The following is a 17,614-nucleotide window of genomic DNA, read 5'->3' as shown; positions in this document are numbered from 1 at the left end:
GCATAACCTCTTCTTGCCTCATTTACTTCATCTGTAAAAAGGGGAAATATTATCTACCATGTAAAATTGTTGGAAGAATAAAATTAGATAAACTGTGTAAATGCTATACATAGTCTCTAAGCTCACAGAATGTACTCAGTAATTATTAACATAAGCATTAGACCAGAGGTATGTTATAAAGCACTACAGGAATCCACTTGAAGAAATAACCTGCTTGAGGAAGACTGGAAAGAATTCGTAAGAGATAAAATCTGAGTTAGGTCCAAAAAATAATCACAAGTGTGCCAGATAGAAGGTGATGGGCAGGGAGAGGAGTTGAGATGTTCACTAAAAATCTAACACCCCTGAATTAGTTTGAGAGAAGGGAGGTAAAAGAATCAGTAAAGACTTCCTAAACTAGCATTTCTATTATACGATACACCATTTTATATTGAAACTAACTGTTTCGGTGGGTATGTCCTACACAAGAATGTAAGTTCATTAAAGGCAAGAACTGTGTTACTCTTTTTTGTACCCCAGCACCGAGGAGAGCACCTAACACAAATTAGATACTCAACCTAACAAATACATTCTGTGGAAAATACAAGCAGGTCTTTTGCTATCTAAAACCTGAAAGATATCTGAAAGGAAAAAAAAAAATTCTATAAACCTAGAAATAAAACCATCTAACCAAAATAAGGAATGATAACATTTCAACAATATGAACTAAATTCAACTGTGTAAACTCATGAACTCATTTTCTCTCCAAATTGTTCAATGATTCCTAACTAGGGGTGTATAGCCTAATCATCTATGGAATGTTTAAACAAATATATACCTGCCTTAGAGCTACCCTCACATACAACAAGTCTTTGGTGAGAAAAAAAGGGAATGCATGTGTGAGTGTGTGCATCAAGGTGAGAAAGTACAAAGGAGACAAGCCTGGCTCACTTGAGAGCGCTCCACAGATAACTGACAGCAATGTGCAATATCACCCTCGCCCCCTACCTCCTATCCACCCCCACCCCCCCCAACCCTCATCCTATTTTAGAACCTCTATTTAGGTTATGAGTAGGACTAGTCAGGTCCCAGCTCTAATTAAAACAGACTCAGTTGAGCCCTCTGCACACTGTATTACCACCTCGGTGACCATGGCAGAGCATATTTCTTAAAGATGGCCACAACAGTATCTCCCACCCCACAAGCTCTTCTAGAAACCTCTCCCCTCCTACCCCGATCAAGAGGTAAAGTCTGATTCCCCTACCTTTGAACTTAGGTACACTTTTATCTGTTGTGACCAACAGAATATGGTGGGAGTGATGCCGTGAGACTTCCAAGGCAAGGTCTTAAAAGGTGATGCAACTTCTCCCTTGTTAGGTTGGACACATGTCTGGAGAATTGAGACATCATGTAAAAGGTCTGAGGCCTACCTACCCTAAGGCCACCAGGCTCTGAGAAAGCCCAGGTCACATGGAGAGGCCACATGTAAGTATTACAGAAGAAAACCCCAGCTGAGTTCTTAGTCATCAACAATTGTCAGACACATGAGTGAAGACACTTCCAGATGTTCCCAGCCCTCGGCTGTTGAATCGGTCTTCCCAGGAGAGGATCCAGACATTGTGAAGTAAAGACAAGACAGTTCTCCTGTGGCTCATCTGACTGACAAACCTGCAGCATCCGTGAACATAATAAAATGGCTGTTCTACTCCTAAGTCATGGTGTGGTTTGTTATACTTCAATAGTAACTGAATAGTTATAGTTTCGATAATTACTAAGAGTCACAGCTCTATTATTAAAGACAGAATTAAATGTTGTTCACCTTAAGTCTCAGAATTCCCTCTATTCATCTAAATCAATTGTAAACGTGACTTCTACCATGTCACATTTATAAATTCCACTTTACTGCTATAAGCATAGATTTTAACATGTCCACCTTCCCTCCAGTCAGTTCCACTTTATTAACCCATTACTTTGAAATTTTTACCTTCCTAAAATCTCAGTCTCTAACTTCCTGACCACAACACTGCTCCCTGGCCTCTAGTCCCCAGAATTTGGAACCCAGTAACTAGAATGGCTTATTTCCATCATTTAAAACTCTGGTCTGACGGCAGCTGCTACGTTACTCAGGAAATGAGAAAAAAGCAAATTGAAGAGATAAATAGCTTAATTATGCTACATAAGCTCACATCTTATCATAAACCTTTTTATAACAAGCAGATCAGTAAAGTCATTTAACTATGATACAAAGATAATCCAAGACAATATAAAATGAAAATTATCTTTAAACTGTATTCCATGATTTCTAAAACTTATCTCCCTTTCTAAACATTTATTTTAATATTAAAATTATTTTACCTTCTCCAAACAGCCACCAAATGACAGAATGGGAAAATCAGTACAAGTGTATGGAAAGGATGAATCTGCTTAAGGAGAAAATATATCAAGAATAATTCACAATCTCAATTGTGGAATTAAAGAAACTTCAGCTAAAACTGGAGTCAGGACATGTCTATGCAGGGAGCTCTCATGCTCCTATCATGCACTGTAAATTATTCCAAACATTAAGACACATAAACCTACATCTCCTGCACAAAGGTGTTGCCTACCTCTCTCTGAAGGATGACAGCCCAGCCAACCAGAAACTGTTAGCAGCCCAATCAATGAGAAGCCTCGATACTTTGCACTCCCAGTTCCCTCCAAGTTCTTTTGGTTATTATAGCCTCTCCCAACCTCCCCTCTTCCAGCCTTTTCTCTATTAAAGCAAGTTCCCCTTCCTAGTTCTCTGGATTTGCCCATGGTCTACCATAGTTCACATATCCTGAACTGCAATTACCCCTAGTCGTTCCCAAATAAACTGGCCTTTGCTAGTAAAATAACTGACTATTACATTAAAGTTGATATGACTAAAGAATAAATATCAATTATCACTGAAATAATTAACATTACTTAACTAACTCTTGTCTACTAGCCAAACCAGAATGTTAAATTGATGATTAGTAAAAATAACAATGATGATAATGTAATGAAAAAATAGTAACTTTTATTTTTAAACTGTTTCTTATTGATATCTTTTTAAAATTTATAAAATAAGAAAATCAGGAATATTATTTATAATTCATGATGCCAAAACATTTCCTATAACATAAAGGCTAATAAATCAAAACAAAAGGAGGTCAAGAAAAGGCCAGATCATCAATGCATCAGCTGCCAATATTACCTCACAGAAATACACACTGGAGTAATGATGGGCTCTTCATGTCTAAAAGATGATACAATTTACTTGAATGAAGTTCTAGTCAGTGCTCCAGTTTGACCAGGTAATGAAATATGATGTGTGGGAGGAAATGTCATTATAATATCTAACAATACTATATCCCCTGGGATAAATATACACAACAGAAATCTTTTTTTTTTTATTCAAAGGCAGGTTAAGTCATGAAGAAACTTCTTTAGTTTACAAAAGTTCTTAGAGATTAGAGATATATAATCAGCACAAAAATATAGCTAAGTGTATAAGCATAATAAAATGCTTTTTATGGTTTCTATTTTGCTAACGCAGTTATAGTTAATGGGAATTGCCATGGCAAAATGACTTTTTATGAAAAGAACCTTCTTTATTACTAACCAATCAAATTTCATTTTTATTACTGATGTAGAAAAGTTCAAAACCATGATTCATTTATAGAGCGTACAAAAATAAGAAGTGTTCAAGAATAGAGTAAAGGATCATTTACAAAGCAATAAAAAATTAAAACATGCATTTCTCTTACTGGCAAGGCAGATACTTCTACACATAAACGTCTATAGCTGGATTTGCTAAATATTATAACTTCAGTCTTTGAACAAAAAATGAGAAGCCTGACTTTAATATCTCATCTCCATTTGACATCTTCAGTCCATCTGATTAAGTGCTTATCAAGAAATATCAAAAATATTTGAAAAATGTTAAGAAGTCTGATGATGTTTTCTTTCAATTTTCACTCAGATATGGAAGGCTTCAGCTAATATTAATCTTCACAGAAGAAAGAATGACAAATTTTATGGGGCACACATCACTAAAATCTTTAAAGTTAAAAATGAAAAATGTAATTTCAGCGTATGGAATGTTAATAAAGCATACAAGAAAATCAAAACTCCCATCATGCTTAATATGGACTTAAAAGATCAGAAACAAGCCTTTCAAGTGATCTCAACAGCATACCAAAGCTTTCTAAAAGGAAACAAAACATTGCCTCTAAGAATTTGGTTTCCAACCTATTCATGAATACAAGTTATGATAAAAGAATAGAAGGCCACACTGCTGTCAATAAATTGTATTTTGCCTCTAATCTTAAGTATAACCTATTATGTCTTTGTTTTGCTTCTCCATCTGCCCCCTTAATATCAACTTCACATGTACCAAGGTGATAAGCACTATAATGTAAGACAATTCATTTGACTAATATGAATGTAAAAAGATTCTCTGAAATGTTATGGCCAATTCAATAACTGCTCAATAATTGCTCAGTGTCTTCCTCAATACTGGACAATCCTCAGAATGCTGACTATAAATAACTAACAAAATATCTTTATTTTCAAAAATAAAAGATGAATTTTTTTCAAATATCTGCTGCAATTATCATTATTAGATATTCGATATACAGATTTAAGAGCCCCATCATTTTCTTTACTCTCAATAAACCTTGTGAGCAATAGAATCACTTCTATTTTATAAACGACTTGTCACCATCATTTTCCTCTTCTTTGAGCCTCTAGGACCCTTCTGAAATGCTTTCAAGGTCCAGTTTTCCCAGTATTCATGCAGAAGAAAGAAGGAATAAAAAACACTTTATTACTGATATTAAAAAAATTTTTTAAACATGCCTATACTGATTATACTTACTTTCAAGATGCTTGCATATGGGTGCCATGGAACCCTGTAAAACTACTTTCCTAGATCATACCATAAATTAATGCTACTGCTAGAATGAAATTATTAATAAATTTAAATAATTAAGCATCTGTGTGCCTACAATGAGATAAATGAAAGACTCCAAATCTTCCTTTTTTCATCCTTAATATAGTTTACAGAGCTTCTAAATAAAGAACAGAACAGATACCCTGCTTTGAAAAGATTAATAATCTTAGTATGATGAAATTAACTGATACGCTTAAAATATATCAATGCATTAGTGAAGTAATAAGATCATTCAGAAAAGACAGCACAGAAGTTAATAAAAAATAAAGACACTGGACATTTTTTGCTGTCCAAAATGGTAATGGGATAACATTACAAAGGCAGCATCCTCAAAGGTGCCTGGGCAACAAAAGTAATAACAGAAACTACCAGATACTGAACACCTGGTACAAGGTACTTAAAATACGTTATAAAATATACTACCCCCCTTTCATAAAAAGGGAAACTGTGGCCTAGAAAGGTCTGCACAAGATCATACAACAAAAGGCAGAAGTGAGCTCAGTTCTCTCTTACTCCAATGGCCTTTTTCCTAACCTCTATTACCTAATGGAACTTCAATTTCCTCATCTAACAGAATCAAATTGTTAATATTAGCAATTATGTATGTAAATCATCTAGCACAATGAGTCAAAAATGGCCACTTAACTCTTCTCATTAACCAGGTACTTAGCAGCTACATTTTTAAGCCTAAAACTTTTTGGCAATGTCTAATAAACAGATCACCACTGAAAAAGTCTGAGTATTTATATCTATGACCTACCCTGAACATTCAATTTTATGGTGAAGAGAAACATGGCTTGAGCTTATTAAAGCTATAATCTTGAAATGAATATCTTAGAATAATTTGTTACAGGAGTAATTTTAACACTATAATAACTGTTTATAGATGTTTTATATTACTGAAATAAATTACGTATTCTATTTATAAGTAACTTTTAAAAGCTTTACCAAACTTGTTTCTTTACACAGGAAGTCAGAGGCAAAGCCCAGTAAAAGAGAAAAACTGACAGGTAAATGGAACTAAAAATAATATTAATGAACACCTATTGAGTGCTTACTATGTGCTAGATACAACGCCAAGCATTTTCTATCTTTTCTCATCTAATCCTTGAATAATCTATAATTATCTTTATCATTTTGCATATGAGATCCCGGAGGCTTAAAAAAGGCAAGGAATTTGGCCAAGGTCACACATTTAGCAAGTAGTTGAATAAGAACCCAGGTCTGAATCTAACTTCAAAGTCCACAGGAAGCATAAAAGCAATGTGAAGGAAGTGATCAGCACTGTAGGAGATTCCTGCTGTTGGGCACTCAGCACCTCTCCTGCCTTTTGGGTCTATCTGGTGGCACTGTGGAGCCCTAAAGGCTGGAGCCACTACTTGTAAAAGATGGGCAAGTGAGTCAGATCTGTCCATCACAGTACTCCACCCTTTTGGCTACAATGACTACTCCAAATGCCAAACTGACAACCCAAATGGGAATACTCAGTCCTCCCGGGGGATATGTTCATACCTAACTGACTGTTTAAAAAAATATATTTTTTAACCTGAAACTCAATGTATTGGAAAATCTTTCTATTTAAAAAAACAAGCAAGTTTTAAGAAAATTTAAAATACACAGGCTAATACAAACTTGTGGTTGCCAGGAGGAGGGACAGACTGGGAGTTCAAAATTTGTAGATACTGATAGGTATAGATAGAATAGATAAACAAGTTTATACTATATAGCACAGGGAAATATATACAAGATCTTGCGGTAGCTCATGTTGAAAAAGAATGTGACAAGAAATATAGGTATCTTCATGTTTGACTGAAAAATTGAGCTCTACACTGGAAATTCACACAACCTTGTAAACTGACTATAACTCAATAAAATAAAAATTTCTTTAAATAAATAAAATACACAGGCTGTTATAAAAGAGCTTGGAAACCGCTCAATATCAGGACTATTTTCATCCTTCTTTTAAAGTTCTTAAACTAGCATATCATTACCTAGAGATCCAAGCTATTAATTCAAAATCATAATTTACCATTCCTTCCATATTACTGAGTTTAAAGAAAAATTCAAAATTCTCTCCCACTTAAAGAAATTTATCCAAAGAAACTACTCAGTTAGATACACAACTATGTATATGCAAGCACTGTTTACAGCAGAGAAAACTCATATATACCTAAGATGGATTTGAGGTGCATCAACCTGACTAGACTGAACTACATTTGCCAGAATTCCCTTTCTACTATGTTTCTGATTAGGGTGCGCTACAAGGGCTATCCACCAGCAGGTGATGGGAAGACAGAAGAGAGAGAGAATAGCTATTACGTAGCAAACACCTCCCAGATATTCAAGTGCTACTCTAGGCCCTGCTGTGAAGGGTTTTTGCTAATATAACTAAAGTCCTTGATCACTGACTTTATGTTAATCAAAAAGAAGATTGTCCTGGGTGGGCCTGATTTAACAGAGGGCCTAAGTCCTCCCTGAGATCAGGCTGCACTGCTCTCTCTTCCTCCAGGATCTCTCCCTCATGGCTGTCTGCCCTGTGGACTTAGCATTTGCCAATTCCATGCAGAGCCAGAACTAGAGCTAGAGCTCCTACCACTTCTGTTTCTCAGGCTGAACAAATACAACACTCCAAGTACTCATCAGAATAAGACTCAATAAGCTAATTATGATTTCTTCATTACAACGAAATACTACACAACCATTAACAATGATGACATCTGTGTCATTCCATTCACAGACATAGAAAGAGATCTCAATATGTTGTATGACAAAACAGATTACCAGAAAAGTATGCATGTTATGTACTATATGTCAATTTTTTTTTAATTTTTAGGGAGAGTACGAGAGGTAGCTTTGTTCACCAAAGTTTTAATGATAAGGATGGGGTTTTAACCTTATAATTTTAGGTGATTTTTAGGAAAAAATGTCAGGTAGACTTACAGGCTAAAATGTGCTGAGTCTTAAAGGACAGACAGTAGTTATCCAAGCAAAGTGGACAGTTCAGGCAGAAGGCAACATTTGTCAAAGACGGACACTACAAATAATTCAGAAAGGTGAGCAGTGAAGGGAAAGAGTGACAAGAGATGAGGCTGGAGAGATAGACTCAGACTAACTTATGGAGGGTGTTGTATGCCTCACTCCATCTACTGACAATGGGGAACCAATGATGGCATTAAAACAAGAGGAATCACATCTGCATTTCAGGAAAATAAAAACAAAACAACACCAACAAACAAAAACCCACTGAGGTTTGCAGTGTAGAGACTGCATTAGAAGGATACCAGACTAAGAGCAGGGAAATCCATTCAGAGACAACTGTACTAATCCAAGCAAGAAATAACAAAGCCCTAAACTAAGGTAATAATATAGCAGTGGAGGTGGAGAGAGCAGCCACTGAGTCATAGTGAAGAGTAAGAACTGAGAGAACTTGGGGAGGGATATACTAGTAGTAAAGAGAGAGAAGTGATTCCTTTAAAGGGAGTTCAGAGAAGGCTTCCAAAAAGATGTGCTTATGAATGAGGCTCTCAAGGAGGGCACTTCATGAATATCACAAATGGATGTAAGATGCCTTTAAATGTTTCTAAAAGAAATATCAGTGTGGTGACCTATTGAAATAAAGAATAACAAGCAAAGTGTTAAATACATTAAAAAAATACAGCTCTCAACTACAAAAAAAAAAAAAGATCTACATTTACTTATTAACTTAAAATAGGACCATAAAAATATGTATCTCTAATCTCTTGAGGTTGATATCTTCCAAGAAAACCGTATTACTACCAGAAGTAGGATACTGTGAATAGTTGTTGGATTTAAGTCACACTTACAAGTCACTTACAAGTCAAATACAAGGTGTCACATAAATTATTGTTTTAGCCACCTTTTTTTTTTTTGCTGTTGCCAAAATACAATCTTTTAAATTTTTAAAATTACAACCAATTAAATTCAAAAGTAAAATAGTCTCACTCCACCAACACACTATCCTTATTACCCTGAAATTATTAGTTAAAATTAGTTGAATATTCTTCCATGTTTTTCTTTGTTTACATAAACATATACATGTTTATACAAGGCTTATTTATTTAATAACAATGGGTTCATTACATACATTACATATTCAATACACATATTATTCTATAACTTGTTTCTTCTTAAGATAATCAGAGTTTTCAAGACAATATATTTAACAGATATACTTCTTTTTTTGTATCTATAATAATGTGGGTTTCTATTAAATATGTATCTAGACATTCTTGGGTTTTTGCTATTACAAATATCACTACAATTATTATTGTTATATATTTCTTTAAATACTGGTCCTTATGTTTCTATCAGATAAATCCCATGAAAAGAAATTTCTGGGTCAATTAATAGCATTTAAATAAATGTTGCTATGTTAAGTTCCCAAAAAGTAGTGATAATTTACAGACTCACCAATACTGAGATAACTGTTTTCCCCATGCTGCTGTCAGTACTAGAAATTATCATACTTATTTTTGCCCAACTGACAAGGTGGAAATTAGCGATGGAGAGCATCTGTTCCTATGTTCACTGATGATTTGCATTTTCCCATTTTGTGAATTGCCTGTTCATGTCCTTTATCTTTGATTCTGTTGCGTTGTCTTTTTCTTATTAATTTGTAGAAACTTATGTCTCATCATACAAAGCTTTTAAAATTTATCTGCAATAAAATCTGCCCATTTCTTCTCCCATGATTTCTGGATTCTGTGTCTTGCTTGGGCTTCCTATGCTATATCTCCTATATTTTTTCCTAATTATTTTATTACAATTTGGATCACTCCAAAAAGCTAAGATGGCAGACTGACAAAATTCTTAGAAATTCTTGTATTTCACTAACTGAAGCAAAGTCCCAAACTTATTAAAAGTTTAGTAAAAGACATTCATCATTTTCTCTTTACAAGAAATCACACATTAGGGAACATGTATACACTGTGATGATATCAATATCAGCATACACTGTGAAATTTTTTAACATAGCAGCAATCTAAATTAATGATTTTTTTAAAATATAAATAATCATTGAAATCTCAAGATTATTCATTGATTCAGGTCACAAATATTTATTGAGCACCAAATGACAGGTCCTCAGGATACAATGGGAGACAAAACAATTATGATCCCTGCTTTCATGAAAATTGCAATCTAGTGGGAGCTTCCCTCTCTTTTAGAAAACAATGTATTTATTTTAAGTGAAAAAAAGGAAAAAAAGTATGTTCACACAAATGCAATGAAAAACATTTTGGCAAATTTTATGGCACATTCGGTACTTTTCCATTGCAAAAATACTACCTTATTGTAAATGTACCTATTTATCCTGGTGACTGAATTTTTACTGTACTCAGTGAAAATACTACTAGGAATACTACTTTAACTCCATTTAAAGATTATCACTCATCAACCCACACCTACAATAGCTATGTCTAGTCTCACTTTCTCAACAATATTTCTCAATTTCTTTCACTACGGTAACTAAGAACCTCAAACAGAAAATATATTATACACCTATTTACATCAGACATGTTCTGTCCGTCAAATCAAAGGTGTTTCCAACAATTCATGGAGATTTAAAAGTATATGAATGAATCCTAGTGACCTAGAAAATGGCAGTATTGTTGCACGGAGCGGAAACTTCTGTGGCCCCTCAGTGACAACAGCGACTCACTGGTGACAATCAACTTAAACTTCAGGTCCCACACCTGGGACTGTCCCCACACTTAACCCTGAAGCCTGCGTAGGCCCGGCCCCCGTGACCACGCCCCCCACCTCAATCCCAATCCACGGCCTTCACGCACCCCATCACCTTAGAACCCAATGGGCAGAGAGACAAAGCATTGCCCAAGAAAAACAGATGGGACTCCGGCCTCTGCGTGGTGACCTTGGCCAAGTTTCTTCCCCTCAGTTTTCTCAACCATAAGAGGCTGGCAGTCAGTGCCGCCTCCGTCCCCAGGCCTGGGTTCAGCGTCTAATGCTTCATTCAAGTCTGGAGGAAAGCTGCGGTTCTAAAGCCCACGCTGCTCCCCACGACTGCCCCATGCCGCCCCCGCCTCCGTCCGGGTCCGCCGCCACGCACGCTACCTGCGATCTGGGAAACGAAGGCTTCTGCCACTAGAGACATGTCGGCTGGGCGGCCCTGCGCCCGCGGTTCCCGCTCACCGCGATCCTCGGCGAACTCCTGCGCAACCCCGGCGGCTCCTCGCACCTAACAGGTCTGGCCCGGCTGAGGCGCTGACTCGCAAAGCCCACTCCGGCGGCTGCGGCGGCAGCGGCGACAGCGGCAAAGACCCCAAGGTTACCTCCAGGCCCCTCCAAGAACTTCCGGCGCAGCTGACAGCGGCGCGCCAGCACTTCCGCCCGCTCCGCCTCCTGCCTCCTCCCGGCCTTCCAGGCGCAGACTCGCCGCTGCTGGGGGCCCCCGGGGTGGAGGAGGGAGGAAGCAGATTGGTTCCCGACTCCGAGCTCCAGCCTAGGGGGCGGGCGGCCTTAGCCCAGAAATTTTTAGTTTCCTTTGTAAGTGAGAATTTTGTATGCAAGTAACTTTTTTTTTTTTAGTGATTTCTAACAATTTATTTGCTTTTGATTCTACAGGTTGGTCATTTTTTTATTTTATTTTTTATACAATTGTATACAATTTTATTTTATTTTTTATACAATTTTACAGTTTCCACAAAATATTGGCTATATTCCTCTTGTTGTACAATACATCCCTGTAGTTTATCTTACACCCTAAAGACTTGAATATAAGACCTGAAACCATAAATCTCCTAGGAGAAAACATTAGCAATAAGCAACTTCACATCAGCGTTGGTGATGATTTTTTTTGGATTTGATAACAAAAGCAAAAGCAACAAAAGCGTACATAAATAAATGGGTTTACATCAACCGAAGAAGCTTCTGCCCAGCAAGGGAAATCATCAACAAAATGAAACGGAAACATACTGAATGGAGGAAAATATTTGCAAATCATTTATCTGTTAAGAGGTTAATATCTATAATATATAAAGAACTGATACAACTCAATATCAAAAAAATTAATTTAAAAATGGGCAGACCACTTAAACAGTCTTTTTTTCAAAGAAGATATACAGATGGACAACATGAAAAGATGCTCTGCATTCACTAATTATCAGGGAAAAGCAAACCAAAACTACAATGAGATATACCTCACACCTGTTAGAATGGCTGTCATCAACAAGACAAGAGAGAAGTGTTGGCGAGGATGTGGAGAAAAGGGAAACTTGTGCACTGCAGATGGGAATGTAAATTGGTGTCATATACCAGCAATTCCACTCGTAGGTATTTATTTGAAGAAAACAAAACACTAACTCAAAAGGATATATGCACCCCCATGTTTTCAGCCTTACTTACAATAGCCAAGATTTGGAAACAACCTAAGTGTCCATCAACAGATGAAAGGATAAAGAAGATGTGGTATATATACATACAATAGAATATTATTCAGACATAGAAAAGAATGAAATCTTGCCATTTGCAACAACATGGATAGACCTTGAGGGCATTATGCTAAATTAAATAAGTCAGAGGAAGACAAATACCGTATGATCTCATTTACGTGTGAAATCTAAAAAAAAAATTAAATAGAAAAGAGCTCATAGATACAGAGAACAAATTGGTGGTTGCCAGAGGCAGGGTGTAAGATCTGGGTAAAATGGGTAAAGGGAGTCAAAAGGTACAAACATCCAATTATAAAATAATTCATTGGGCTATAATGTACAGCAGGGCGACTATAGTTAATAATACTGTATTGCATATTTAAAAGTTGCTATGAGAGTAAATCTTAAAAGTTCACATCACAAGAAAAAAAATTTCTGGAACTGTGTATAGTGACAGATGTTAATTAGACTTACTGCGGTAATCATTTCACAATATATACAAATATCAAGTCATTATGCTGTACATCTGAAACTATTACAATGTTATATGTCAATCATACCTCAATTTAAAAAAATAGAATCACACAGTAAATTAAAAAGTCAGTCACTTACTAAGTTTTTGCAAAGAAACCTGATGTTCTAAGAATTATTACCCATAACATTTAGAAAGCTGTCTCCTTTCTCTATGCTTCCTTTGCTCTCTAAAACTCTATTATAGTTTATTGTTTATATTATTTCTGCCTCCTTAACTAGTGTATTTTTTTCATACCAGGTAAGCACAAACTGAGTGGCTAAAAACAATAGAAATTTATTCTCTCAAAAATGTGGAGGCTAGAAGTATGAAATCAAGGTGTCAACAGCGCCATGCTTTCTCTCCAGGCTGCAGGGAAGAATTCTTCCCTGCCTCTTTGTTGTTTTGGGAGGGTTTCCTGCAATCCTTGGCTTTCTTTGGTGTACAGACACATCACTCAAATCTCTGCCTCCATCATCATGTGACACTCTCCCTGTGTGTCTATGTGTCCATATTTCCCTTTTCTTATAAGGGCACCAGTCATTGGATTAGGGCCTACCCTAATCCAGTATGACTTCATCTCAAATTAATTTCATCTGCAAAGACCCTATTTCCAAATAAAGTCACATTCACAGGTACCAAGAGTTAGAAATTTGTACCTATCTTATTGGAGGGGTGGTGGACACAATTCTACCCACTACATTAGATAATAAGTTTTTAAAGGATAAGTCATCAATACTTGTATCACTCTCTGCAACTAGGAAACTTGTTAAATGAAATTTAAGTTTACCCAAAAACTCACGTGGACATAAACATAGCAGTGTTTAAGAAGCAGCATCTTCTCACTGACTGAGATTCAGAGTTGCCAAGAAGCAGAGGTAATAGTTTTTCTCTCGTCCTGAAGGAGGTAACACTGATAGTAAAGTGTATGCTATTCCTCCTCCTCACCGCATGGATGACATTGACCAAAAGAAATGAACTATTCCGGGTACTTTGGTTTCAATTGAAAGAAAAGCTTTAAGTTCCTGTCTGTGCTCTGCACAGCAGAGAATTATCTACAACTTGTAAAAGTGAAGAAGATCCATCATCTATTCAAGTTCTATGCCAAATTTGGTTGATCACCTTTAAAAAGCTGAAGATAGAATATCTTGACTGCTTTTTGACACAAGTAGTTTTTTTTAAATTTCTGTTACTAGATTATAGACCTTGTGTAGGAACCCAAACCAAAGTCCTTACAGAGTACTGAGGACTGGACTGGCAAAAACAAAACAAGTCCAAAGGGCAGAGGTGAGCCCCAAAATGGAAGAGAATGGCAAGGGCTAGGGACTGGCCTCATATGTAAGAGAAATGCAGCAAGATTAGAGAAAAAGGAGAATTCGCCCTAAAAATTTCAGTTAGGCATCTATGACTTGATGCATGGCACCTGTATGAACTGGGCTGGCCAAAAGATACTGGGTTAGGACTGACACCAATCCTGTTCTAGCACATTTTGGAGAAAAAAACAAGGATCTGCTGGGGGAACCGTCTATACTCAACCCTTTCTTCATCATAGCCCGGGAAACAGAATCATCTGCACCATATGGATTCACTTTTTCTCCCTGACTGACGGTTCTTTGCTTCCCACACAGGCTAATTTGGGTTGGAAAGAATCTGTAATGTGGGAGGTCTTTATTACTAAAAATTAAATCCAATAAAATGCAGATGTCTTGATGGTACCCACAAACAAGCTGTCTCTGTAATAAACAGCCAACTGGAGAAAATATATTTATGCTTCTATATTAGAACAACTGGCAGATTTAAAACTAAAGATCTGTTTAAGATCACCACAATTAAGGGAAATGCAAGAAAACAAGCGACTGGAATTCTTAAGAATGAAGTTATAAAACAAAAGTGCTAGAGAATTCATATGTTACTAAAAGGATAATCACACAATTATTTAAAATAAAATATTAACGTGTGACATTAATAGCCTTCTTGTTTGCCCTAATAAAATCACTTTTCTTGTAAAACTGTTCTGTCATGTCATTTTCATATCTCTAATCTAGATTTTACATTATTATATTAAAATATATATATATACAGCTATCATGATGAATATATGCTTTATTAAGATTAAAGTTCTAAGGCATTTTGTCTTCATTTCACTTTTCTCTAACAGAATGTTAATATTTTTAATGTAAATATTTCCATTTTTCAAAAATGCCTGCAAGAGGAAATTTGGGGCTGGGATGCCTTCAAACTTATACTATTTATTTGACAATAATATAATAAATTCAGGCCTTTTTTTAAATCAAGTTAATCCCACTTCCCGATTCCCATCAACAGAATTAACTGTGATTAATTCAATCTATCCAGATAGAATGTTAATACAGTTAAAAACACTAAGGTAACCATGTTATGCCCCAGAGCTTTTCTGTTCATCTGTTAACACTTTTTACTTCTTTAAAAACAATGGAACTGTAAACAACTACAAGCAATCTAATATATTACAAAGATATTTTTTAAAAAGTACAGAAATGTGACAGCCATTAGTTGTTTCTGGTGGGAGAGGGAAGGGGAGGCAATTAAATTTATTTATTTAATTATTTTTTTTTAAAGAGGCACTGGGAATTGAACCTAGGACCTTGGACTTGCTGAGCAGGCACTCCACCACTGAGCTACACCCTCTCCCCAGCCACTAGTTCTTGTATCTCTCAACTCCTCTTTCCCACATTTTGTTTAATTCCTAAGAAATCATGATCAATCCAGGACTGTTATGTTCTTACCTCTTCCTCACTTCCTGATCCCACCCACTTGTATTTTAGACTAGTGCATCCTCACGTGAAACACCAGTGTATTGTACTACACTTGGGAAATACCTACATTCTAGATTCTAGTGAGCCTAGATTCTTCAAATATTAACTGGTTACCAAAAGAAATTAAAATTCTTAATTTCCAAAATATTCTGCAGAATATGTATGTTGCCTCACTTTCATAGCTTTATGTTATTATTGGCAGTTGAGTCTTTTAACCATATCTATTGAGAATGCTCTTCATTGGTGGTTGGTAAATGCCTTATCTACAGTTACAGGAACTGAATTAGTTAGGACTTTTCTGGTTGCAAGTTTTAAAACAATTACATCTAACTTAAGATAGTTTGTTTTCCGCCTGATAGTGGCAGAAAAGACACCAAGGTCTTTCCCAGAACCAAATGAAAAGCTCTAGAAACCAGGACCTTAATGATTCAGCTCTCTGTCTTGCCGCCTCTCATCTCTGTTCAGCTTTATCCTTTTTAATTGAAGACACACCTTCTCCCAGGTAGCAAGAGTAGCTGCCAGCAGCACCAACTTAACATCTTCCTAAGTTGGCAACCCCAACTTCCACACATAAATCCCAGGGAAGAATTATAATTGCTTGGATGTTCTCACCTCTGGATTAAATACCTTGTCCAAGTGAATGGGTTCAGTGATCGGCCAGGCCAGGAATAAATGGGACCTGTTACAAGAAGGAAAATGAAAGAAAAGATGCTAGGAGCCAAAACCATAGTGCCACAGTCTACAGTCAGACTCAAGAGTGCTACGCTGTGGCTGCCACTTGCTTTAAAACTAGAAAAGTCATTTAAGCTCTTTGATATTTATCATTTCCATAAAGGAGGTAATAAAATGTAATGCCTTAATTACAGCCTGTGAGGTGAGGGAGAGGGAGAGAAATTCAGATGATTGTGTTAACTAAAAGGAAGAGCTGAGAATACCTTCAACAAATTATATTTAGAATTTATTATATTATTATATTTATGTAAAGGATTAATTTTAATTACTTTCACATAAATGTAATAAGCTAACTCAGTCCTAAATCACTATAGCAGCAAACTTACAGTTTTGCAAAACTAAACGAGAAACCCACACACAACTGTCTCACCCTTTGGTGTATATATTACCCTTCTAGAGCTGGCTAATAAGGATATACACTTTGTGAAGCTATAAACAATATGTGTGAATATAACAACATGGAAAAATGAATGATGCAATGTTAAGTAATCACAGCAAAATGCATTTCATGGTGAATACTGCTATGTAAAAACATGTATATGAAAAAAACTAAGTGAGATTTCTTAGATGTGATAAAGCTGTTGTAACAAGGGGACGGGATTTTCTTTTTTTCTCTCTGCTGAATTCTAAACTTTCTGTAATATTTTTATGTCACTTTTACCATTTAGAAAAAAAAGAATTTTTTATCACCCTAGGTAGAACTTTTTAAAAGGTGACTAATATGGCAAGCACTCTGACCTGCCTGCATCCAGGACTTGCATAATTTAGGTCTCATTAGTCTTAATTATACTGTTGAGAACCTGTCTTAAACCAGCTCCATGTTCCATAGCAGAGGCTCCCTTCTATGGTAACACATGCAGAAAGAACAACATCCAAAATACGTTATTGTTTGAGCACATGTCCTTATTCAAGGCTTTATACAGCTGGGTAAGACATATCTCAGCATATGACTCATATTGTCTAATACAGATTGATGTGTTGAACAGAGAGAAACTGGCAAACTTGGTGGATCGATTGTAGACACTCTTGCTTTTGATAATAGTTTGGCATTGATTTTATAGTTGAAAATCAGTTATCATATTTTACCTTATAACCCTTAAACAAAGCTGAAGAATTGGTGATGGTGATTAAGGAGCCTGAAGCAAGAGGGTCTACAACACATGTGTCACCACAACTGGTAAAGAGATGGGCCTGAGACAGCAGAATTTTCCAAGGACCCCTGAGCACTTGG

At 36.2% G+C, this 17,614-nt stretch overlaps 1 protein-coding gene across 1 annotated transcript in view; it reads right to left on the bottom strand.

Annotated features, from left to right (window-relative positions):
* Positions 1-11,290, bottom strand: part of MTX2 (metaxin 2) — a 58,694-nt gene extending 47,404 nt beyond the window's left edge. The window contains exon 1 of the mRNA XM_010991152.3: positions 11,030-11,290. Within this exon, the coding sequence (XP_010989454.1) occupies positions 11,030-11,069 (40 nt within the window). The 5' untranslated portion in view covers positions 11,070-11,290. The remainder of the gene's footprint in view (positions 1-11,029) is intronic.
* Positions 11,291-17,614: the final 6,324 nt, after the last annotated feature.

Source organism: Camelus dromedarius, chromosome 4 (genome assembly GCF_036321535.1).
Source record: "Camelus dromedarius isolate mCamDro1 chromosome 4, mCamDro1.pat, whole genome shotgun sequence".
Classification (NCBI taxonomy): domain Eukaryota; kingdom Metazoa; phylum Chordata; class Mammalia; order Artiodactyla; family Camelidae; genus Camelus; species Camelus dromedarius.
Note: the sequence above shows the minus strand (reverse complement) of the source record. Positions and strands in the feature narration are given on the sequence as shown.